This window comes from Salminus brasiliensis, chromosome 17 (assembly GCF_030463535.1).
Source record: "Salminus brasiliensis chromosome 17, fSalBra1.hap2, whole genome shotgun sequence".
Taxonomy (NCBI): Eukaryota; Metazoa; Chordata; class Actinopteri; order Characiformes; family Bryconidae; genus Salminus; species Salminus brasiliensis.
In genome coordinates this window covers 8,358,804-8,384,276 of record NC_132894.1, presented here as the reverse complement: position 1 = coordinate 8,384,276, position 25,473 = coordinate 8,358,804, and the positions used below count along the sequence as shown (strand labels likewise).

The following is a 25,473-nucleotide window of genomic DNA, read 5'->3' as shown; positions in this document are numbered from 1 at the left end:
ATTTGAATTGCTGATTTTAAGAAAAAAGATAAAATAATATCTGAAATAGGATTTTACTACAAAATGACATCACAGGTTGAATTGAAGGATCTCTGCTGCCATTTTAGACTAAAACTGCTTCCCCTGACACACCTCTGACTGGGGCAGCGTCCGAAAGAGGCTTCTACCTTACTAAACAGCGTGTCACCAATAGTACACCACCCTTAACACTGCTTTACTTAACTTAGTGTGTGTGTGTGTGTGTGCATATATATATATATATATATATATATATATATATATATATATATATATATATATAGTACAGTAGTGTGTGGTTTTGGACGCAGCCTGTATTTGCTGAGCTGGGCTGCCCCTCGAGCACCCAGCCGCGTCATCCGTAGGTGGAGGCGGTGTGCAGAGGAAGGGACGGGTAGGGTAGGGAAGGGTAGGAACACGGTGGCGTGTTTTTTTATTTTTATGGAAAACAGCGGAGGAGAGAAGAGGAGAGGACTCGATATCGCCTTCCTTTAAGACGGGAGAGCCTGCCTTTCAGCTCGGGCTGTTAAAAGCGATGTGGAGCGGATTGGGTGTCACTTTTTGAAGCTCCAGCGCGGAACTCCAGCACTTCTCCTCGGCCTCTGTGGGGAACAGAGCTGGGCAGGTAGAGCCGAGCAGAGCAGAGCAGAGAGAAAGCAAAGCCGGAAAAACTCGCAGCGCAGGTTGGCGTGTGTGTGTGTGTGTGTGTGTGCTTTCTTTCAGCTTTCGACTAAATGAATTAATCGACGTCCACATTTTCCAGCCACGAACTGAACCATGAAGGACCTGAGGAAAAAGAAGCTGTTCGTCTTGGTGGACGTGCTGTGTGTGATTGTGGGTGAGTAGATGGTCCACTCTGAAGGGAGCCTACCTAGTGCTACCTACACATACTTGCATACGAGCTACGTAGCTATGCTTTTAAAATGTTTTACTTTATTAATACTAAAGTTTTTAATGTGATATCAGCTCATTTAAGTCTCAAACTACAGCTTCGTCGACGAGAAATGTAGCTATGACTTTTTGTTTTTCTATGAGTCCTGGTGTCATTTTACAGTAAGCTATGATATATAAACACTGGCCGATTCTCCAGGTCATGCCGTGGTCACCTAGCTAACTAACTTCTTCTAGCTCTTTAACTTTAAGCAACTTTCTGAACATACTGTCACAAAATACCATCTCGCTGTTCTCTGACTCGTTCAGCTTTTTAATAAGTGTAGCTAAACGTCCAATTCGAGGCTCTAAAACTATGTGGAAGCATGTTTTCTAACCCAGAGTATGGAAATGTATGGAGGTGTGGTGGTTCAGACGTGGTTCAGACCAACCTGACTCCCAGGAGATAGCTCGTTGTTTGTGTGTGAAAGCCTTGGTTGTTGTGTCCCACTACACTGGGCTAACATAAAAATGATTTAACAGATGAATCATCATCAGTTGTGCAGTTCATCCCCAGCTCTAAATGTTCCTCTTCTCGCAGTCAGGTCTTTTTTTGTGGGAGTGCTCCTGCTGGTGAAGACCAGCTCCTCTTCTGGGACACTGTTGTGCACCCTTGCACTTTGGTAGCAGCAGAATTCACTTCATATATCAGGTCCTGATTCAGTCAGTCTTTTAATCACTGCAGAAACAAACCTATATATATATATATATATATATATATATATATATATATATATATATATATATAATTCTAATGGCTGATATTTTCAATTATCAGACATTTTAGGCCCCTAAATCTTATGTTTTAGATTGGTGGAAGACTAGTGTAGATGGCTGAACGTCTTTCTGTCTGTATGTGATCAATTTATAGTGGAGAAAATTGGGTGCAATCTTTGAACCGTAGTGTAAATATTATGCTCAAAGTTTTATATTTTTAATAGTTTACAAATTTGTTGATTTTTACATGTACACAGATTGGTTTGTATAAAAAAGCCAGCTCTTCTTGGACACTGTTGTGCATCCCTGCACTTTGCAGACTTGCGACTTTAGTAGCAGCAGACTTCACTTCATACGTTAGGTCCTGTTCACATTCTAGCATCAACTACATCTTGGGTCGTCTGATTTTTTCATTGGACAGCACTGAGTAGGCTATGGGTGGGGATGAGATCCAAAATGTCTTGGAGGTTTGTTTTGGTCTGACTACTAAACCCGCCCTGGGTGAGGTGGTCAGAGACGCATGTGACCACATAACATTTGTACCCTGGCAGCAGTTTAGGACCAGTAAATGGTGTCTTCACAGTAAAAGCAAAAGCAGTTGTTCTCCTGTATCTGAGAACTGATTTAGTCATATCAGTCTGTAAAGCACTGCCAAAACTAACCTGTTGAATTTTTACATCCTGAAAAAAAAGATTTATTTATAATGGCTGATATTTTTAAATATGAGAAATTTTAGGCCTCTAAATCTTTTTATGTTTTAGATTGGTGGAAGACTAGTGTAGATGACCGTATGTGATCAATTGTTACTGGAGAAAGATATTTAATACACATGTTTGGTGCAAGGTTTACATTTTAAGGTAAAGATTATGCTCAAAATATAATATTTTTTATATTTTATATGTTTAGAAATGTGTTTATTTTCACATATATGAACACATTGATTCGGATAATAAAATTACAACTTTTGTATCATATAAAAGTATATATGCATATATTTATATTAAACATCAAATTAGCATTAGCTTAATGTCACTGTGAAAAACAATATACACACTAATTCCGAGCTAATTATAAAAACCTTACATAACAAAAAACACAGTTTTCAACACCCCACAGCTAAAATTCAGTATAATAAGTATAAAAACACATCTGCTAAGCACATTTAAAATATGTTAAATCTGTATTAAGTCAGAAACTAAGCCTTGACTGTAACTGAGTTTCTGCTTTTTAATGTTTCACGGTTTCTGTGATGTCCAATACTACTTTAAAGTTGTTACACCTTTGTTACGCATCATATTACCTCTCTTTCTATTAGTGGCAGCTATGGACATTCCAAAGGGTCATCCATTTGGATTGTATTTTCAACACTAATGAGCAACACAGATGGTTGTTCATTTTTGGTGAGCCAATATGAGCTTGTTTAGGAGGACGATAATGAACATACCTGAGAGCTGCACTCGGGTAGTTAAAGGCATCCCGTATTGTGTCTGTGATCCTCAGCCTTTGGCTATTAATTCAGTTACACACGTGAGAGTGGAGAGTGAAGCAGGGAAAGTGAGTAATGGATGTTTGGAACATGCTTCAGGCAAATCTTCACACGTTCAAGGTGTCGGGATTTCTTTTCAGTGACGAGTACAAAGGCTCTTATGTAACCGTGTTCTCCAGTAGTACATACCTGAATGTGGATAGTCACGTTGACGTTGTTGCTGTAATCTCATGTAGAGACTGTGTAGAATGCTGTCTAATGTCTGAGAGTGTGTTCGTACTGTTTTGGTGTACAGGATTTCTGTGCCCTGCTGGCCCCAAAGAGCTTTGGTTACGTTACTTGTATTTACCCTTATAGTCAGGGAATCTTAACATTGGGATGATCTGTGGGGAAATGGGCACAGAATTGTACCTTTAGCTGTGGTTTTGCACTGCAGAACAGAGAGATCCTGTTGCCATTGTTTACTTTTTTGGTAACAACAAAATTGCCACAGCATAACGTTTGACTGAACTGAGCAGTAGGAGTAAGAGCTTAAAATGAAGGACGTCTCAATACAGTTTTTTTTTTTTTTTTGCCTTAATCTGATCTGAGCACTGTTACATGTTGCATTCGGACGATTCTTCCTGTTTTTTGTTGGGTACTAAAACTGTACAAATTCTTACAGTAAATTACTACACTCAGCAGAAGGTTCTATTTAGTACTGAGACTGGGGTTCTTTGACTCGTAACAGTAGTTAAGCCTTTATCATTTGATTTTTCATCATAAAATGAACCAATTAAGCATTCAAAGGGTTCTTTGAGTTTTCCTGGTTCTGTATAGAACTGTTGCCTTTATTAAAGAACCATTGAAGAACCCCTTTTTGTTGAGAATGCATGGCAAAATTACTTTACTGGACCGAGAGTGCTCAAACCTGGTCCTGAAGATCTATACTCAACGAAAGGGTTCTATTCAAAACTAAACAAAAGGGTACTTCTGAACCCATTTTGGTGCTGTATAAAGCCTTTTAGTAGGTATTTAGAGAACCATGTACTAGAACCAAGTACTCGTACTTTCCACCACTGGGAAGAACAATTTAATCAGGTACATAGTGGTGGCTATATAGAACTGTTGTCTTTACAAAATAATTCTTGAAGAACCCCCTGTTTTAAGGGTGATACCTTGGAGAATACAGATCCAACACTTCTGGCTCTATACTCTTAGCAAAAATGATATAGTACTATAGTAGTACATAGTCCTGGAAAAGGGTTTTTATAGGAGTATTAGTTCATTATAAGACTGTCATCATTCCATCAAAGAGATGAACCATTTAACCGGGCAATGGATGGTTTAAGCGATGCTTTCTTCTTTACCTCAAATTTAGGGTTGGAGATAAACTCCAGTTTGAATGATCACCATGACCTGTGGTCTAGATTGACATGTTTAAAATTTAATTTGGCCTCATGTTCCTAGATGTCGATTCATTAGTGTATTTTAAATGAATTGTTTGTTCATGGTATCCACTCTCATGTCTTTAAACAGGCCCGCTATAGCTGCGGGCTCATGTTTTACATACGCACGTTTACAGGAAAGCTGACTAACACTGTTCAAACACAGCTGAAACTCAGGGACTGCAGATATTACAACTTTTCATTTTCCACTTTAAAGTTGTTCCACCCTGCAGATGTGGAACCACTTTGTTCCCTTCTAATAACACTCCTCACTGCTGCAGGTTGTGGATGAGTTCCGTTTATGGTGCCTCGACCACAGTGGGGTAAACAGAGCTCATCCATTTAAATATGCCTGGATTGGCCCTGACCCTGTTCATCCACTATGTAACATTGGTATTTTTTGAATACCAATATAATAATTTTTTGAATGGTCATGTACTCACACAGCCTGAGCTGCCCTTAACATATTCAGATGCATTAATGTGAAGGATCTGTCTTCTTCATCTTCCTCCTTACTACAAAGTGAACCTCGGCAAACAAGGCCTAATGCTGAAAAATCTCTGGTAGATGGTCCTTTTAGTAAACCTCAGAAATATTTTTTATAAAAATATTATTATTTTAATATAAAACTCAAAAGTATTTTCTTTTTCTTTTGTTTTACATGTTTCTTAACCTTTCATCATCTCTTTAATTAATCACATTGTTTCTGGTACTGTGCCATTAACCCTGATTGGCTGCTGTATATTGCAGCATTTATATTTTAGATTTATATCTTTATAGTTTTTAATCTCCAGAAAAAAAAAGCAAGGTCAAAAGTTCTTGACAACCATCAAAAAGTACTCTTAGCCTTGAGGTAATGGTGGACATCTGGCTTTTAACAAAAGGTGAGAAATTTCCCACCCAGATGCAGGTGCACTGATTGTCATTCTCAACTGAATAGCTATGTCTCAGATTGCTGAAGCAATAACACAAAGACCCGATAGTGGGTCCAGGCAGCTACTGGGGGAAATTCTGCAAACACACAGGCCTCGGCCACCTCTGGCTACTTTAATCCTTTTCCCAGCCTCGTGCTTGACATTTTATCCAGGCCAGTGAGTCCCCCACCCTTTACTCTCCCCCTTTCTGTCTGCATAAACCTCCCCTCTACCCAAACACACAGATTGGGTGTTGGCTCAGTGTGCGGCCCAGCAGTTCGGGTTTAAGCACGCACTGTCTACTGAGGACTCTGAAATCCAAAGATTTAGGACCAGCTTCCTGAAAGCAGGTCAAGCAAAGTCTTGGACTAAATTACGGCATCATTGGTGATTATCTGCTGAAATTGGCATATCCTTTTTGGTCTGGGACCAGGCCTAATCTGTGTCCAGCTTGGCATTCGGTCTGCTAAATACCGCTGGCTTTGTGGCTCAGTCAATTTGCAGTCATGCATATTAATTGGGCCGTTCGTCTAAAGCGCGTGGTGTTGTGCAGTCCTGACAGAGAACACAATAAAATGTGTAAACTTTCGATCATCCTCCTGCAGCGAAACTGTCAGAAGCTCTTTAGGAACGTTTATCTTTCTTTAAAGAACCGCCCGCCTGTGCTGATGGTGGAAATGTTTTGAAGAGCACTTCAGACATTTCCACTCTTGCATGGCTCAGACCTCTCTCTGAGTTCAGAGTCAAAATTCACACAAGTGCCTCCTGGGATAAGGCATTATTTCCACTGCTTTGGGAAATTTTCGTCATGAGTTCTCATATGATTTCCACTGGAGGAGAGAAAGAGAAGCTGTCTTTCTGCTGTAAAAGGAGTTTTCTTTGTCAATGAAGGGTTTAGTTGCGAGCTCAGAAGCTCTTAAAGTTTTTAAAGTTTTTAAAAAGGTGTTGGGAAGTAGGCCTATCAGCTTGGCTCAGAAATGCACTTGAACTTGAATCAGACACACAATCAAACCCACCTCCGAGATGCTGCCCTCCTTCAACTGGTACTCTATTATCCTGCCCTTTTGGACATCAGTCAGATAGTGTTTTTTGGCCTCAACATTTTACACTCTGCTACAGCTAACTGGTGTGCTCACTCATTTATACGTGCAGCAAACCCAGTCACGTGGCATCTGTGATGTTCTGTGAGTTCATTCCAAACCAGGGGTGGTCATAAAATTCTGATATGACTGTGACAGTGAGCGAAGGCTGGTATCATCTCAGAAAGCTTTACCTTTGTGGGATTTCCTAGAGCCACCGTAGTGGAGGTGTAATGAGAATGGACTTTTTGCACATCGAGTGCCTCCCAACGGCATAACAGTGGTGTCCCACAGGCCGTTCATGCAAGAGAACAACAGACACTCCGCTGTGGACTAGTTAACCTTCTATCAGCTAATATATAAACTATAGCTAATATAAAGTCAAAATGGAAAAAGACTTACAAGCTTACATGAGCGGAATGACAATCTCATCTTGCGCAACCTACAGCTCTGCTCTATAAGTCATAAACCTATAAACCTAATTATACAATGCCTGCATGCTATAGAATACACCCTGAACCAGTGGCCTACAAAGCCCTATGGACTCTTTGAGAAGTTTTCAGTTGGAGCATTTGGAGGTGTTACATTAGGAGTGTTGGCGTGAGATGTGGGTGGTTTGGAAAGGCGAGAGAGCTGGAAGGATTAGGTGAAAGAGGAGGAAGAAAGAGGGTGTTCCCTGCGTGAAGCAGAATTCCAGACCCTCCTGTAGAGGCCGTACGCTCAGTACATACCTTCCACATGAGCCAGGCATCATCCAGGGAACGGCAGGACTGGAGCACCAGCCTTGGCTGCGGGGTTGAAGGGTAGACAGGTCTATGTGGTTTGTGTGTAGGGTGGGTATCCTACTAAACTAACAGCACCACAAGGCAGGAACATTCCTGTGTGGTATTCAGACACACAAGTCATTATTAAATCATTATTAATTGGAAAGGTTTGTTTTTTGGAGGTGAAGAAAGTTTCTCTTGTAGAGTTTCAGTTTAAGCATCAGCAGGTGGTACAACCGTTTGAACAATTCTGAGTTGCAAAACGTCAAATTAGACCTAAAGATGTGTCCTATCTCCTTTTGAAATATGGACAATGATAGTGGTTATGTGGTTATCTTAATGGCTCAGACATTGACAGCATTGCCTCCATCACCTCACCAGCAGAGGAGCAACTGGGGATTCGGTGCATCTTCTCTACAACATTTATTGTAGCAAATGAGTGACTGTTGTCAGAATTTTCACTTTTGTTGCCGGCAGTGTTCACACACAGTAATGCACACTTTGTCAGTCCAAAAGCAGGCCAGTAGTCGTTGTTAAGTAACTACAGACAGGCTATGTACAGGATAAGGTAACAATTAATTTAGCTGTGTCACCTAATTCAGATTTTCTGCTCAAATCTGATCTGATTCTTGGAAAGAAATTTCTTCTTAAAATACGCTCACACAATTTTCACAAAGATTCTGACATTCACCATGTTTTCGTAGTTGTGGACACACCTGGTTGAATATGTTCTGAACATCATCATCTTACAAATATTTGATCCAAATGCTAGGGTGATCATATTTATGCTTTCAAAAACAGGACACTGGACACCCACGGGTATCCACAGTAGTTTGGGGGGGGGCTAAGTTGTATGCTGAACTGAAAGGAGATCATCTAGGCTTTTAAGTCTAGTTATTGGTCTTGCTGAATGAGTATGAATGAATTGTTTGTTCATGGTATCCACTCTCATGTCTTTAAACAGGCCCGCTATAGCTGCGGGCTCATGTTTTACATACGCACGTTTACAGGAAAGCTGACTAATGATATTAATATACTGTAGCTGCAGGGTTGTATAGGCTATTACACCCTCACACATACATACTGCCACGGTCCTACAACTTGGGCCAACTTGAGAACTACATGGTTCACATGCCGCATGGCCACCTATCAGATGTGTATCTGTTATAAGAGCTAATACAACATATCACATTTGTTCCAAAATACAGACTTCTACCACTCCCGCCCGATAATGTGAACATACCCTTCCTAAGTCTCACTGTGCAATAGTCTGCTTCCTGTGGGAATGACATGTAGACGAAACAGATGGTATTACAGAACCTTACAGGACTGGCTAGTTTTTCGAATAGTTCTACTGTATGTGTGGGGGTGTTAATGACGCTCTAACACCTGCATCTCACAGACAGCATAAATGGAGCGCTTGAAGCAGAGGCTCGGCTTAAATATAGGTTGGAATGAAAACTTCAAGAGCTATAATGATCCTTCCAGTCTTCACATCTTAAAAGTAGACTTCAGCTCCATCTCTCGGATTTGCATCCCGCAAGTTGCAAGTTCAGAAAAATAGCTAGATTCGTCCTTTAATGAGCCTGGCCGACTTCCACCAGGATGCCATGAGTGCTCCAGACTCCCTCTGTTTCAATGAAATTGCTGCTTACGTGCTGTAATTGCACATCAGTTTAAGCTAAATAAAGCAAGGCCCCATTCCACCCTGCATATTTTTAGAGTGTGTAAAAGAGAGGGAGGATGTGAACAACAGGGAGACCAGAAGAATGAATATGGTTGAGAGGCGAGGAGTGACCTAATCCTGGCTCTGTGGATTGTGTATATGCACGTCAGAGTACACTGCAGCAGTTTTGCCTGAGTTTGTGACTTTGGATCTCTAGCATAGCTGAGCATTAGGACCTAGTCTCGAAAGCCAGACCTCTGAAAGAAAGGACGTTTCACTGACATGCGGACTAACCAACCACTGACCACTGCTTTAGTGTGATGTGTAAGTTCAGGCAGTCTTTCAAAACAAACCTGGGGGAAACAGTTGCGTTAGAAACCTCAGGAAGATGACTTGTTTAAAGCTTGATGCTTAATGCTTCAAAGAAAGGTCTTAAAGATGTGATGCCATAACCCCGACAAGGCTTTGTCATGTTGTACGGAACTGACAACTGCTTGGCTAATAAAACAGGACGCATTGAAGTGTGGTCACATGGGCATGTGCACGGCCAGTCAGATGGCCACGCATCTGACAAACCCAGTAGATGTAGCCATCTTAACATGCAGTAAATATCAGCAGATGGATTGTCTGAAGCTGACACTGTAGCTAGAACAAACAATGGAAATATTACCCAATGTTGGCTTTGGTCTATGCTTTTCAATGGTTCTTTACTATAGGTACAATGTTCTATATAGAACCATAACAACTCCAAACCGATTCCTTTGCCTGGTTTACAGATTGGTGGACGACCTTATATAGGTGGCTTTAGGTGGAACCTTCTATATAGCACTCCAATGGTTCTATATAGCACTCCAAAGGGTTCCAAAGACTTAACAAACTTTTGCATTGGAATAATGGTGCTCCATCCAATACATTTGGGATGAGTTGGGGTGGTGATCATCCAACATCCTGACCTTACAAATGCTCTTGTTGCTGAATGCCATCAAATCCTCACTGCAATGTTCCACGATCTGGTAGAATACCTTTGCTGGTCAGTAGAGACAGTTACTCCAACAAAAGCAGGATAAACCTAATTTAATACCCTCGATTTCAGAAAAAAATAATGAATATGCTGGTGTCCCTATACTTTTACCATGTAATGTATATTCATTGACTATATAGCAGAACGTTTAGGTGATGCTGGGCTACTGCACTAAATAATCAGCATTTCTAAGTCATTAGTTCTCTGTAATTCCATTGTCAGCAATGGTAGATATCCATCTATCTATCCATGCAATCTGGTCAGAGTTGTGGTGGGTCCAGAGCCTACCCAGAATCATTGGGATCAAGGCAGGAATTCCCCCCAGGACTGGGTGCCAGATTATCACAGGGTACCCCACACTTATCCATTCACTCACACCTAGGGGCACTTTAACATCATCAGGCCCCTGGAGCCGTCTGGCACATGCAGTACCTGCTGTGCTTCCACAATTTCCATATCAGGCTCTTGGGTGTGGACGAGAACCTTTGAAAACCTCAACGCACCAGGTCTTCTCTGAAGCTCCGCATCCCTGAGGTCTGGACGTAATGAAATTACTGCCTAAATCCCACCTGCAAGAAGATGGCTTTGAAGAGTGGATGCTTGAAGTGCTGCCTACATGTGTAGCTACATGGTCAGACTGGCCCGTTCACCTTGAAAACATAAAACCAAACCTTCTGAGAGATGAGGAAGTTTAGCAAATGAAGTTTTTTTAAATAAACAATCCATTCCCGTCCACAAGCATACTTTGCTCAACTGACAAATGAACTGTCAAGCTGAGTCATCGCAGTGTGGATTAAACGCTTGAGGAAACCATTCCTCCAGAAGCAAGAGTCACTCGTTAGGACGTATCTGAGACTGTGGATCGTGGAAATATTTAGTCATCGTCTCTGAAACAAATCCATCTGTCTTTCATCCTTATTCATCTGTGATATTCTGTTCCAGCCAACCAGCAACCTTGAGGGAGGGAAACCAGCATGAATGACATTTGTTTATTCTCGTTTTTGGTGCGAGCGGGTTAATGTCCAACTGGCACCTAAAATGCAGAGTTTGCAGAGGGCCATCCAAGTCCAGCTCAGTGCCCTTTGTCTTTCAAAGTCTCAGCTGGGTGTTAAAAGTGCAGCCATTGTTATGGGATCTACTCCAAAAGGGTGGTGTGTTGGGCCTGAGGAAATGTGCAGATATTCAGCATTGTTTACTCTCTACAAAAGACATCGAACAAACTATGAGAAAATAGGTTTACGAGCGAGAGAGTGAGTGGGTGGGTGAGTTTTCTATTTTTCGGTATAATGGGGAGCAGATGGGTTCCAGCTGTTGCTGATGACTGAGTAGAGTCTGGACAGAGTCGACCTGAGTTGAAAGAGATGAAATTTGAATAGTCAGCATTTGCCATTGAGAGCCTTGATGCTGTTTGCCGTTTTCATCCATGCGCCTCAGAACTCACATCTGTGCTTGATTGCTTCAGTAATGTCGTTAGGCACTAAAGGACTTCTTCCATGTGCTTTGCTGCAGGCAGATGAGCAGTCCTGAAGAATGAAGTGAAGCCTTTTTTTTTGTTTGTTTTTACAAACCCTACCTGAATGTGACTTTTGGAAACTCATTTCTGCCTTCAGAATGTGAAAGGATGCATCAATTATGCTGTCTGGTTGGACTCCTCAGCTTTGCTTGAACTGCTTGTCCTCTATTTGTTGTGTAATTGTGTGTTGTGTACTAATGTACTGATACAGGACATCAATCTGAAAGTGACCTTAGAATTTATAACGATGTTCCTCCACATGCTACGAAAACGACTCACCCTGAATGTGCTGTATGTGTCGTCTGGCACCAAGATGTTAGAGCAGATCTTTCTGTAAAATCTGCAAGCTGCGAGGTGGAGCTACTGTGGATCTGCCTTGTTGTGGTCCAGGCATGAAGTACCCGGCCGTCCACATGACGTGAAACAGAACTGGACTCCAGACCAGACCACCTTCCTACTTCCATTGCTCCAAAATCGACTTCCAGCGCTCTCGTGTGATCATTGTAGGCGTTTTTGACAGTGGACAGGGCACTCTTACTGGTCTACTTCTGCGCTGTAAGCTCAATGAAGGTGGTCCGAAACTGCTTTGGTCTGAGAGAAGTGGACGGGTCTACCTAATTAATAGGCGAGTCCGGCTCTGCTTCTGGTCTCAACTGTGGTTGCAAATTTTACAACATGGCGGACAGTTTTGGCTTCAGTTCTATATAGAATGGAAGGGAATGGAACCATATTTTATACTGCTTTGGTTAGTACTGACCACTGCTGACCATGAGCTCTGCCACATGCTTTGCCATTTAAGTCTTCACATTTGCTAGATGGATGTTAGATTCAGTTATTTGACCTAAAGAAAAAAATTAGATTTTCTGATTTACAGATTATATAATATAATATTACGTGATTATTTTTAGACTAATTAAACTGTTATTTATGTAGTGTATCAATTCTAAAGTTCAATATCAGAAGTTTATGAAACATTTCTCATTTCATTTAAATAAATGGTGGATTAAGCATGTATTGCTGTGGTAGGTGCATCGAAGAAGGCGTTTACATTTGCCAAGATGCCTTTTTGTTGTGATGTTCCTCCTACAGCTAGACTCTAATACACAACTCAACACATTACACACCATTACAGGCCTTTGTTCATTGTCTGCTGAATACAAAGATCTCTTTAAAGAGTTGGCCTTGGTCTTTTCCTTGCCTAGCTCTGCCTCAACCACAGAAAGAGGGACACACGCAGTGTCTGAAATCAAATCAAAACAACTTTTGTTTTAATGATAAAGACAGTAGGGCTTTGTTTTCAGCCGTGTTTAATTTGCAGAGCCTCCGATGAGAGGCCTTGGCATTAAGCACTTTAGAGAAAATATAAAGATAACCATCCTTTGTTTGAAGCTCACTGCAAGACTCTGAATCGGTCTTTCTAACAGTGGAGGCCAGCTGTAATTTCATAGATGTTCATGTTTTGCTGCCATTATAAGCCTTGTGATTACTCCGGGATGGGGTATCACATGCCTAATGACTGTGCTGAAGAATTTTGGTGGGATTTTTTTTTTGTTGTTGTAGAAAAAAAAACACCTCAAAATCCCCACTAGGTCCTAGAATGTCTCTCGAGGTGTGTTTTGAAAGAAACTATGTTGTTCTATAATGATGAATTGTTCAGTGGATACACTGATTCTCATTAAAACTGCAGGGAATGTATCATGTGAGGCCTTGGGGATTTATAGTGTGACATAGTTAAGTGTTTAACACCATTGTTGGGGGACAGGTTATTGACTTATACCAGAGCTACTGGAAAAATGTAAAAGGAATTCGGACTGTATAGACCTTGCGCTTGTTCACTTAGCCTGTGACCCTGTGAGCAAACTGAACTTTGTATTTGATTGTTTTCCATTGTTTTAAAAATAACAGGTTGAGATTGTACAGAAGCCACGTAAACCATAGAACCATCTTCACTACTTCCACAACTTGCACTACTCTCCATTTCCCAATAATGCTGTATACTGCAGAGGTAGCTTTGAAATGAAATGAGCTATACATTTAATTTCTCATTCGAAAGTCTAATGATTTCTTCTACTTTACCTGACGTCAAATAACACAGCAGTGCGCCCCTAACATAACAGGCATAGCCGTGACCATTGCAGTACAGCGCCACTGGCATCCAAATATTCAGTAAAAGTGCATTTAGTCAAGTCCTGACAAGCACTTTCCTCAAGTCTTTCCTCGGGCCTCACATGCCAAGAAAAGTGACTAGACGACAACTACACACAGGCCTTAGTTGACTAGATGTTGTGCCGATAAGCTGAAAAAACTCAGCCTCAGCCGAGGTGGGTGGTCTTTGATGCAGCTTTTGGAATGCAGAATGGTGATGCTACGTCAGAGAGTAGCCTTCATTCTGTGCTGTCTTTGGAGTTAAAGATAACATAGTGGATGACAAAATGACTTGCCAAACCAGATGTTAAATGGAGACATGAAAACTGTTTACTGATGTTTAATACTGTTAGTTTGTACTAAAAAAAAGGTTCCATGAGGTACCTTTTAATTGAGTGGGTTAAAGAACCATTGAAAGGTTCTGAAAGTGGTTCCTCTGTTACAACAATGTCTACTTATGGCATTTGTCTGGTTTAATGTACCACAATTATCATGATTAATTTTACAAGCAGCCTCTTTTTGTCCATTCAAACTGCTTTACTGTCCCTTTAAGACATTTGTTAAGCAAATGAGCTGTGTTCTGATTGGTTACCCTTCATTCCATGAAAAAGCAAACTTCAGTGTGTACATATGTAAATGAGATGGGTGTGTACATAAGAGATCAGATTCTTACATATTCTGTGCATTATATGTGCAAATGACGGTTTGTGGACACCTCTTATAATAAATGCATTCAGCTTCTTTAAGTTGCACCCATTGCTGACACAGATACGCAAATGCACACACACACAGCTTGTTTAGTCGTCATAGAGAAGTACTGCCAATAGAGTGACTGTGTAGCAAATAAACATGAACCTATTGCATGCCTAATGCCAGGTGTGGTGACCTAACCAAGGGCTTCCTGGACAGAAGAGACCGTGATCATCCAACATCCTGATCTTACTAACTCTGTTGTTGCTGAAATCCTCACAGCAATGCTCTAAGATCTAGTAGAAATCCTTCCCTGGGCAGTAGAGACACTTCAACAAAAGCAGGATAAACTCTTTTTAAAAACCTTGATTTTGGAAGAAACTGTGAATGAGCAGGTGTCCCAATACTTTTTCCATGTGTGTTTTTAATCTCTTGTTTTTGAATGCTTCAAGATGGAAAACAGCCTGCTCTCATCACATGCGGGAGCTCCAGGTGGCTGAAGGCTGCCCTCATCATTAAAACAGGCAATACAGACACCAGGCCACCTGCTTCTCTTCACAGCAGGGCCAAGATGGTGTTTCCATCATGTACTATAAATGGCATGCACAATTTTTCACTGTGGTGCCTGTGAATGTGATTTTGGAAAGCCCGATGTCAGTATAGGGAGGGGCAGAGCAGTCGTCCTGTGATTGACAAATGATAAATGCTGACAAAATTTCATTGGACTCAACCAACAAGGCAAGCAAGACCCATCTTCCCCAGAGATGTGCGTTTGGTCCATGCACAGCCCTTAGTGAGGTCATTTTGGGCAGGGTCAGTCATTGAACTGGAATTTTGGCTGGTTAGTCAAATAAACTTGGATTATTGGTTTTTTTAAACATGACTGGGCCCATTGCTGATAAATGTTGACATCTTCCATGGCACTGTGTGTGTTCCTCTTGGCCTATTTGAGTATCTTATTTCTAATGATGGAACAAACCTGCTTTATACCATAACGAGGCAAAAAAAGATGCCCTGTGAAAATAGTGTACGTAATATTCCCAGGACGCTCATTATTTCATATGCTTTATGACCTTTTTTAGTTTGCATAGCTTTCAGACAGCCAGTTTTTCTTCACAGCCTACTGTTTTTGCAAGAACCTTTTGGCTCTCAAACAGAAGCTATGCAATCATAAAACTATGCTCACAAATGGGTTGCACAAAGTATAACCCAGTAATCGAGCTCTTAGAGGACTTTCTTAAAAAAAACGAAATTAATTTAATTAAGTTTGGTGTGCAAGAGGTTCAGACACCAGCACTGACACGTGCCAATGACGAGAACCACTTAGCAAAGCAAAAGTAGATGTCAGTCACAGGTCTGCATCACTTGTCTTGAAGTGTGATGTCTGCCATTACAAACAGGATAATGTAATAACAATGTCATGTTAAATTAGATCAACACTTCTTCTGCAACGCTAAACAACTACAACCGTATGGAGAACTTGTAAACAACAACTCCCAGTACACACCAATCAGCCATAAAAAGCCTTAAAACCACCTGCCTAATATTATGTAGGCCTTAAGCTGCCGGAACAGCTCTGACCAGTCAAGGCATGGACTCCACAGGACCTCTGAAGGTGTCCTATGGTATCTGGCATCAAGACATTAGCAATAGATCCTGTAAGTCCTGTAAGTTTTAAGGGGGGCCTCTCTGGATCATATCAGTGTGCCTTGGGTCTTTCTATTGAATCATTTGACATCAACTGTCAACATTTCTGCGGTTTATGAGCGCATGAATCTGATGTAGACTTTTTGTTAGGACTTTTCTCAAGAACTAATTTGAGGCCATTCATAGGAAGATATTGGTAAATGAGGCCCTGAGCTCTTTTAGTTTTAGTTTCTCTTTTTTTTTTCTACTTTTGTGATGTTTTGCTGTTGCAGTCAGTCAATTCCTGCTTGTCCAGAAATCTCAGAACTAAACAAGATTGAGTTGAGTTAATCAGCTAGTCTTCAAGTATCACAACACAAGCTGATGAGTCCCTTCTCTCTGCACGTGTCTGTCGTGTGTTTGTGGATCTCATTTTCCAGATCTACCGGCCACACCACATTGTCAAGTGCCTCAGCAGGCTTGGTAGATAACACTCCCCCACACTGCGTGAGAACATTGACCTTGACATTGTTCATTGCAACAAAAAAAAAGTTGTTATTGGGTTTTTGTATGTCCTCTTTTCTCATATCCTTATGGTGCCAAAACGGTTTGGTCCAGTTCCAAGGGAGTAAAGCAGGGGACAGAGACAGGGAGAAAGCTAATCTGTAAAGGGTCAAAGTTGGTGGAAGCTTTACGGCGCACAACTCTGTTGACAGGGTTACTTTAAGCCCTGGTTTTCATCGTTGACTGCCCGATCCTGACCTAGGAGTCAGTGGACTCACACATTTGCCCGCCATTTCCTTTAATCTATTTGTTTCTTGCGAGTGTAAATATTTGTCTTGCAATAAAGCTTGGGTTTTGGCCCATCCATAGCGCCATAGGTACCCCTCACTACTGCATACAACATGCTATCGACACAACACTACAACAGTGAGTCAATGCGAATACTTGCTTCAAAGTCTAGGCTTCTGATTGGCCTAAATTACACCCCGCATGCATGTTCTTAACATCAGCACTTTTTCAACAGCCTGCAGTCTCTTGCGGTCAGTAAATATGCTCACTCCCAAGCACTTCATTTCATTTTTTCTGGGAGGGTAAAAATTCCCACCCACTAGTCCTCCTTTCACATAATGCTACCAGCACTGGGAGGAGCATGCGCTTCCTCTGAGTCCCGCGAACCGCTGCTAACACAACGTTACAACACTAACTGGCAGTCTCATATTGTGCCAGGTAATGGGGGAGAGGGAGGGCCATCCTACTCATCCAGAGAAAGCAAGGCCAATTGTGCTCTATGGGACTCCTGGTTGGCTATGGCATCACTGGTGATAGAACCAATGATCAATTCAAAGATATGGCCAGTGTTGAGACACCTCCATTGTAAAATTCCAGCCTTAATACAGCCAAATGCAAATTATTCAGTTCTTACGATGACCATTTGCTAAGTTGTATTAAGGTATAATGTTTATTAAACATCAAGACTTGTCAGTGAATCCTGGGAAGGTTTGGAGTTAGAAGAAGGTCTTAAAAATTATTTTAAAAATTGGCATCAAAGTCCATCTATCTGCATCTACACAACCTGGTTCCTGCCGCCTCTGATGGTGTCAGTTGAGTTCAGCCAGATCATTCGTAAGATGCCAGAAATGTCTGACTTGCTCCTGAAGTAATTTCTTCCTCATTTCTGGGTTGAGGTTGAGGATCATATATCCATATGTTAGAGGTTTCGGGGTGGTTTTTGGGGTGTTTTCAGGATGTTATGGCACGTCTGGAGGACACTTTCCTTTCATCAGAACAGCCTGTAGTGACTATATTTATTTATCTATATCTCTAGCCGGCCACAGGAGTTGGTCTAATGTGGCCTTGTGGTGAGGACGTCTGGAAAGTGGGAATGGGCACGAGTGTGTGATTATAAAGCAGCTGACTCTACATGTTCTCTGATGACTTCCATGTTGAGATTTATGTTGATCTGCACATTTGCTTTCCCGTTGAGCATGCTCTAGCTCTTGCAGGACTGTATATGCTGTGCGTGACCTTCGCTGATTGATTGATTGTATCTTCAGATAAAAACATGATGGTACTGTCTGTAGAAAAAAGCCTTTCCTGGTACGATAAAAACATACATGGTAAAGAGATACAAGAGGAATGTATTTGGGAATAAATGAACTGAAGGGACGGAACAGAGACGCTGGTAGCTGGACTGTTAATTCTGGATTTACAGGCTTTACACTTAACTGACAAATAATATTCCCATAAGTCAACCTGCATACATTAAACTGGCTCTGTCTTTCTCCCACAGCGTCTCTGCCATTCGTGATCATGAACATTGTTTACCGGCCGTACCAGCGTGGCATCCACTGTGATGATGAGAGCATCATGTATCCAGTGAAGCCGGACACCATCACACATGGCCTGATGGCCGCTGTCACCATTTCCTGTGCTGTTATCATTGTGAGTGTGTCTTTAACCACTGTTTTGCCTCCTTGTTCTCTTTGTTCTAGTGCCCTCAGTATTGAATTTCCCCACTGTGGGACTAATAAGGGATAAATATCTTATTCCCGGTATTCTCAGGGTTTAGTCAGTTTTTTCAGAAGGCCAAAACCAAAACATAAATATCCTTCTAAAATAAGTTTCTAAAATACTTTTTATTGGTTAAAATAAACAAGGAATTCTTTCCAAAATGCATATTCTTCATTTTTTTAAGTTGAAGTTGTTTTTTGATGTATATTTAGGAAGTATGAGACTTTGGATGGGGCGATAAATGCTCAGATGCAGTTTTATAAGCCTATTTACCACCCTGTTATTTTGCTTATAATAACGGGTTTTGCAAAACAATGGCTCATAGAACACTATAACAAAAACACTAATTAATTATAAGTCTTAATAGAATTAAGATGGTGTCCTCTCTGTGTGTCCTCTCAACGTAGAGTGCCGTTAGCAAGCTGAAGAGATTGCCTTGCACCCACTAATTTCCCACTCAACTATGCCAGGAAAAATAAAGTTTGACACTCAAGGGACACCTAAAGTTTAACTTTGTAGTTGCAGGTGGTGTTGGTGGGGGTTTGGATGTTTTATGCGCTGATATGACAGATTGTGAAGCTGTTAGACATCTTATTAGGCTTTCTATCTCACACTCTCTCTCCCTCTTTCTTCCTGTTCATCAAATCTTCACTCAGCTATCATCAGGCGAAGCTTATCTGGTCTACAGTAAAAAACTCCAGTCAAACTCAGGATTTAACCAGTACGTGGCCGCTCTCTACAAGGCGGTCGGAACCTTCCTGTTTGGGGCTGCAGTGAGCCAGTCGCTCACAGACCTGGCCAAGTTCACCATCGGACGCCCGCGCCCCAACTTCATATCTGTCTGCAAACCCAAGCTCTGCAAAGGCTACGTGCCGAGAATCAACTGCACTGGCGATTCAGATGATGTCACAGAGTCCAGGTAATGTATGGTGTTTTGTTAACTATGTGGATGGGAAGATTATTTTGCGTTTGAATTCTGTTGGTAAAAATGTCGGTTTTTACAATTCCAGGCTGTCCTTCTATTCTGGACATTCATCCTTTGGGATGTACTGCATGCTGTTCCTGGCGGTAAGTGTCCAGTTTTTCAAAAATCGCTTTAGATAAGAGGAATGGTTCACCGGATTTGCAAAAGCATTTTTTGCTGAGAGTCATGGACTCTCCTGTACTGCGAACTGACTCTTTAATCAGCTCCTCTTATCATATAGGACCACTGTGTCCACTCACTGTCCACTCTATTAGACAATCCAACCTAGTTGGTACACTTTGCAGAGACAGAAACTCAGCCGCAGTTGGCTGGATATTTCTGGTTGGTGGACTGTTCTCAGTCCAGCACTGACTCTGAGGTGTTTAAAACCTCCAGCAGCACTGCTGTGTCTGATCCACTCGTACCAGTGCAACACACACTAACATCAAATACACCACCACCCAAGTACTACCTGGTCTGTGGTGGTCCTGTGGGGTTCTGACCATTGGAAAAACGGGGTGAAAAGAGGGCTAATGATGTATGCAGAGAAACAGAGTAATACCATTTTAAAAAGGGATTCCCGTATTGAATAAATACATTAGACATCCAAACTGAGCCATGCCTGAGCTCATTAAACTTTATTCTGTTTCTGTGTGATGTAGCCAATATCATGCTTTTTGCCTCATTCTCTATTACTCCCAAATCCATGTTTCAGTTCCATTGACCACCATGCTAGCAATATCAGTAGTCCCCTAATGTCCTGTGAATGCCAGCTCAAATTTCTCCTCGTATACAGCTCATATACATTTCAGAACATGTGTGTATGTGTGTGTGTGTGTGTGTGTGTGTGTGTGTGTGTGCATGCACGTACGTGTGTCTGTGTCTGCCAGGAGGGCTTTGGAGTGCTCTAAAGTCCTTTGCCAGCCATTACAATGTCTTTCCAGTTCTGATCTTTCTCCAGTTTACCTCTGTTGTCCAAAGTAAACCAGATTTGGTTGACTCTGGGCTGCTCACTGTCCTGCAGCTGTGCTCCTAATATTCTTGAGTGAAGGGGGGAGAATTACTAATAGAAGAATGGAACCTTCTCCAAAACAAAATGCTGTTTTTCCATAACTTTGCACAGACAAGTCTCTCTGTAAGAATCTAAATCACTTTAACACAGTTAGGATGATCAACCTTTCCTCTGTCCCTCTCTTTCCCCAGCTGTATGTCCAGGCCAGGCTGAGAGCCAAGTGGGCCAGACTCCTGCGACCCACCATCCAGTTCTTTCTGGTGGCATTCGCTGTGTATGTGGGCTACACCAGAGTGTCTGATTATAAGCATCACTGGAGCGATGTCCTGGTTGGGCTCCTCCAGGGGGCGCTAGTTGCAGTACTCGTTGTGAGTATTTTTTTTTAGTTTGTTTACACATAATTCTCTAAACTCTAAAATGTTGATTTTAGAGTGTCAATATAATGACTATCGGTACACTAGAATTAATGTCATTTTTTCTGCACATCTGAGTTTAATACAACAACCTAGCAACTCCTTAGCAACATAGTTGCAACCACCTGGGATACCATAGCCACCACTTAGCAACCCCACAGCAACCACCTGGGATACTATACCAAAACCATAGCAACCACCTGGGATACTTGAGCAACATCATAGCAACCACCTGGAATATCCACTACAGAGCAAGCATTAAACAGCTTCAAAGCAAAACAACCTAGCAACAGCATAGTAACCATAGTTTCTTCTGGAAATGCACATTTCTAGCTAAACATAATACAGTTGCTTTGTAAAAATGGGAGATACCTTTACGGTGTGTGTGTTGTGAGCACATAGTAATCTCTTTCTAGTGTGTACATTTCTTTTTGGCACAAAATAAAATTCCAAGGGTGCTTCCAAGCATGAAAAAGTTGGTGTGAATAACCCTTGTAAATAATGGTAAACAAAAAAAAATTCCACAGTATTTTGTATTGTATATGTATTTTCCCCAACTCTATCTAGGAATTAAGTCAGTCAAAATATGAATGTTCCTCATTAATAACCAACCAACTCAAGCCTGGTAGTGTTACTCTGTGCTTTACCAGCTTTTAGCTTTCTGCCCCCGATCTAAACCCTGTTGTGCACAGGTTCCCTATCTAGGTTCTATAGAACTCATTGCCTTGCACATTTTAATGTTTTCCCAGCTCTGTCACACTTCTTCAGCTCAGTGGATTGTTTGTTGAGCTAATTTGTGGTGTTGGGAGCAGGGCAGGGGGTGTTTCTGGACTAGGGTTGGGAACCAGTGCTATAGCGGAGTTTACAGTGATGGTGCGCACATTTTCCTCATTACACCCCAACAGTAGTTGAAATACCAGGATAACAAGCAGTGGGAGCTCTCAGTACTTAAATAGCATTGTAGCATCACACACATGCCACAAAGCCTCATTTAATTAAATAAACACTTTATGACATCACATGAATCTGGAGGTTGTTCTTCCCATTGTGCAAAAGTTTCATCACAAATAGACTAAAGTTTTGCAGGGTTTGTCCTTTCCTGTGAAGTTGCCATTTTAGAGATACAAGGTTTTTGCATGACAGTGACAATATTATACTCTAATGTGCCTTTTTCTCTATTGCCCCTCTCTCTCTCTCTCTCTCTCTCTCTCTCTCTCTCTCTGTCTCTCTGTCTCTCTCTCTCTCTCGTCCAGGTACGTTATGTATCCGATTTCTTTAAGCGACGTCCTCCAACCCAGTGCTCCAGTCCAGACACGGTTGAGAGTGATGTGTCGGAGAGAAAACCTAGTCTTCAGGTGGGAGAGGTGGAACAAAACAACCATTACGGCTACCACGGACATGCATGAGAGACACTTTCCCCCCTCAAGACTACATCTCCCACAAACCACTGAAGCGACTGCAGGCATGGCTGTACATGACTACTGCAGTGGTGGACTGGCCTTCCTAAAAAATCTGCTATGAGTCTTTCTCTCCTGTGTGTGTGTTTGTATGTGAGAGCAATGTCTCTTCAAATGTTCCGAATGCTTAAAAAACTGTCCAAGTTTATCTGTATCATTCTCACATTTAAATATATTGTTAAGACAATTTAGGGTCCAACTGATGTCAGTTGATGCTGAGAAGGATGCCCAAATCCAACCTAATTTTAACGCCTCGGGTTATATAGCACTTTACAGTGACTGCTAGCTTGGCGATCACCATCTGCTACATGCTGAGCTGATATATTTCAGCACAAAACATTATCATAGATAAAATAACAGAAACATGCCAAATATAATCTCTAGCATTACCGTGGCATTGATAGCATGCCACAAATATGAAATTACCCAGATAACACTCCCATGTGGGGCCTGTACGAGTAGCCCAACTGAGTTGATGAATGATGGGGCACATTTGAGAAGCACCCAGTAACAACACATGTGCAAACCCACTCAGAGCCCATGCCCACCTGGAAACCACCTGGTCCATGTTCTACCCGTATAAGCCCCACATTGCAGTGTGTTGGCTGCCCCGCCCCCACAAGACAATATTTATATTATTTAAAACTTTGTGAAAACTTTGTTTCTTGTTAATTTAATTTGAGGAAATGTGACAATTTTATATGTAATGAAGGACAATCATATCCATTAGTAAAACAATTCAAATGGTTATGGGAATTTTAGCTTTTTAATATTGGTATCAGTCACAGTTTTCACGTCCGTTGGGCCTTACATCAGCTTCGTAGGGACTGAAGCTTAAGTTCTCTTCTTGACACTTACAGCAGTTCTAGCTCTCTGCCTCCTGTTAGGTAGTTTGGTAGGTCAAGGCTAGTATCCATCATTTAATGAGCAGTGTACAAAGACTTTTTGCGCAGTCACGCTAACCTCTTCTTTAGCTGGGCTGGTAATTGCGCTGGAGCTTGGTTTGCGTCTCACTTTCATCTTGAAAGTAGCGTTGGGGGAAGATTTATGTTGGCTTCTTCAGTGGAAAATGCTGTGCTGTGGTTTTAGACTCATCTCCAGCTGCTTTCAATATCGGAGCAGCCGTGGTTGCTGTTCGTGTCGGCGTTGTTTAACGTGCCTTATTTTCTGCACCTTGGTTGGACTGGCTGTTGGAAAGCTAACTATAAATAATTGATAGCAAAGATTTGTTCCATGTTTAAGCAAAGATAATACCACTATTTTGTACTTGCTCTTCATTTTTCTGTTTCACGTTTAATCTGATGTCATATATTGTAAAAATAATGCTGGCTTTTTCTTTTTTTTATTCATTTGTTTTGAAGCGACTTGCTCGTTGCTCGTTGCTCATTTGCGTATCATTATATGACAAGGTTTGTACCAAAAAAATACAAAGGCAGTGATTTTAGTGTGTAGATGTTCCTGTTTTGAATCATATCCTATAGCATGTAAGAAAGTTTCTTTCCAATTCTGTTCCATTTAGGCACCAGTTCCGTACCTGGGACAGCTGTTTTGTACATGCAGCTACAATCAGTTGTGACGTTTGGCACTTTTATTGACATTCCAGCTTATATTATACACTATATGGACAAAAGTATTTGGACACACCTCTTAATTACTGAATTCAGGTATTTCATTTAATACTAAAAAAAAATGGGTGATTCGAAAGAGCTCACTGAATTCCAGCGTGGTACTGGAATAGGAGCCATCTTTGCAGCAAGGCAGTTCCTGACATTTCTTTCCTACTAGATATTCCACCATCAACTGTGAGTGGTTTAGGAACCACAGCAAAGCACAGTAAAGTAAAGTTACAGAGCAGGGTCGCAGAGTGCTGAGCTCTGAGCATAGTGCACAAAAGTCGCCAACGTTCTGCTGACTAGAGTTCCGAACCTGCTGTTAGAGCTGCAAAGGGAGACCAACTCCATATTAATGTCTATAGATGTAGAATAGGATGTTCCCAAAAAAAAAAAAAAAAAAGCTCATGTAGGTAGAGTGGGTAGGTGTCCCAATACTTTTGTCAAAGTGTCTTTTAGATGATTTGGCCTGTACAATCGCATTTGGCTGTTCTGGTTCTTCTATGTTACCTGCAGTAGTTTGCTGCTGGTGTTTTGGAGGATGTGAGTTGTGTACATAAAGTCTGCAAAGTTTGATTGTACTCTGTGCATAATGGATATACTGAAAGTATACTTGCGTTCGTTTGCGTTGCCTTGTTCCACATGTGCTTTAATGTATTTATGTTGCACAGATATCTGGACTGAAGGTGGCTAACAGTTTTAATCATGTTAACCTGATTTACCTGTACCTTAAGCTTAGCTTTGCCTAGTTGTCAGCAGCAGCAGCCTTGTCATGTTTCTGATATTGTGGCCAGAGGTTGGTTCTGTGCTGAGGTCGAGAATGCTGCTTTATGAATGGACTCACGTCAGCAGACCGGATTCACCATCAGAACGTCCTCCCTGAGCTGCAGTGAATGAGCACCGGAACCTGTACTGGCACAATGTCCTACTTTATCCAATCAGAACGAACTGGGAATGCACACTGTCACTTCTAATAGAGATTTCTAAACTGACTTTGACATGCAGGCCATGCCCTTTGCTGTGCACAGAGTAAATACATAGAGAAGGTTTTGTATGGAATTGGATGATTTGCAATAAATAGATGGTATATGTGGAATATGTCGTGTCTTACTGATTCTTCTGTGAAAGTGTGCAGTGCAGATATTTAAATTCAGCAATGGCTTAAACCTAAAACCACAGATTTGTAAAAAATTACAGGCATTGTATGTTTTTTTTCATCCATAATCTCTCACTAATATATCAGAATATTGTGACCACCTACCTAACACTGGGAATAACCACCATTGGCTCGAATGGCACTAGCAAGACGTCGTGGCATGGACTGTATTTGGTGATTTTTTTTGGAGGTTGAACTGCTCCACAGTGTCACAGCAGTTGCTCTATACCACTCGCCAGAGTTGGTGTTCTCCTTTGGCATCAATGACCTTCACTGCGGAGGCTCTAGAGCATCCTACGACGTTAGCAGTTTCCAAGCTGCTAACACCCTTCGTCCAGTACCCTACTCACC

At 41.5% G+C, this 25,473-nt stretch overlaps 1 protein-coding gene across 2 annotated transcripts; it reads left to right on the top strand.

The window, feature by feature from the left end:
• Window positions 1–407: 407 nt before the first annotated feature.
• Window positions 408–25,062, top strand: plpp2b (phospholipid phosphatase 2b). 2 transcript variants are annotated; one of them, XM_072660699.1, is made up of 7 exons: window positions 408–701; window positions 782–856; window positions 18,290–18,441; window positions 19,167–19,429; window positions 19,521–19,578; window positions 20,678–20,854; window positions 22,153–25,062. In XM_072660699.1, the coding sequence occupies exons 2-7, from the start codon at window positions 796–798 to the stop codon at window positions 22,303–22,305; spliced, it is 864 nt and encodes a 287-aa protein (XP_072516800.1). In that variant the 5' UTR covers window positions 408–701; window positions 782–795; the 3' UTR covers window positions 22,306–25,062. The 2 variants fall into 2 exon arrangements, with proteins under 2 accessions (XP_072516800.1, XP_072516799.1); XM_072660698.1 differs by having other exon boundaries at window positions 408–856.
• Window positions 25,063–25,473: the final 411 nt, after the last annotated feature.

What these genes read in the sequence shown, in the direction of transcription:
- plpp2b (XM_072660699.1), top strand. Translation starts at nt 796, where the DNA reads ATGAAGGACCTGAGGAAAAAGAAGCTGTTCGTCTTGGTGGACGTGCTG. An exon ending in CGTGCTGTGTGTGATTGTGG is followed by an intron (nt 857 to 18,289) that starts GTGAGTAGATGG and finishes TTTCTCCCACAG; the next exon opens with CGTCTCTGCCATTCGTGATC. An exon ending in ACTGCATGCTGTTCCTGGCG is followed by an intron (nt 19,579 to 20,677) that starts GTAAGTGTCCAG and finishes CTCTTTCCCCAG; the next exon opens with CTGTATGTCCAGGCCAGGCT.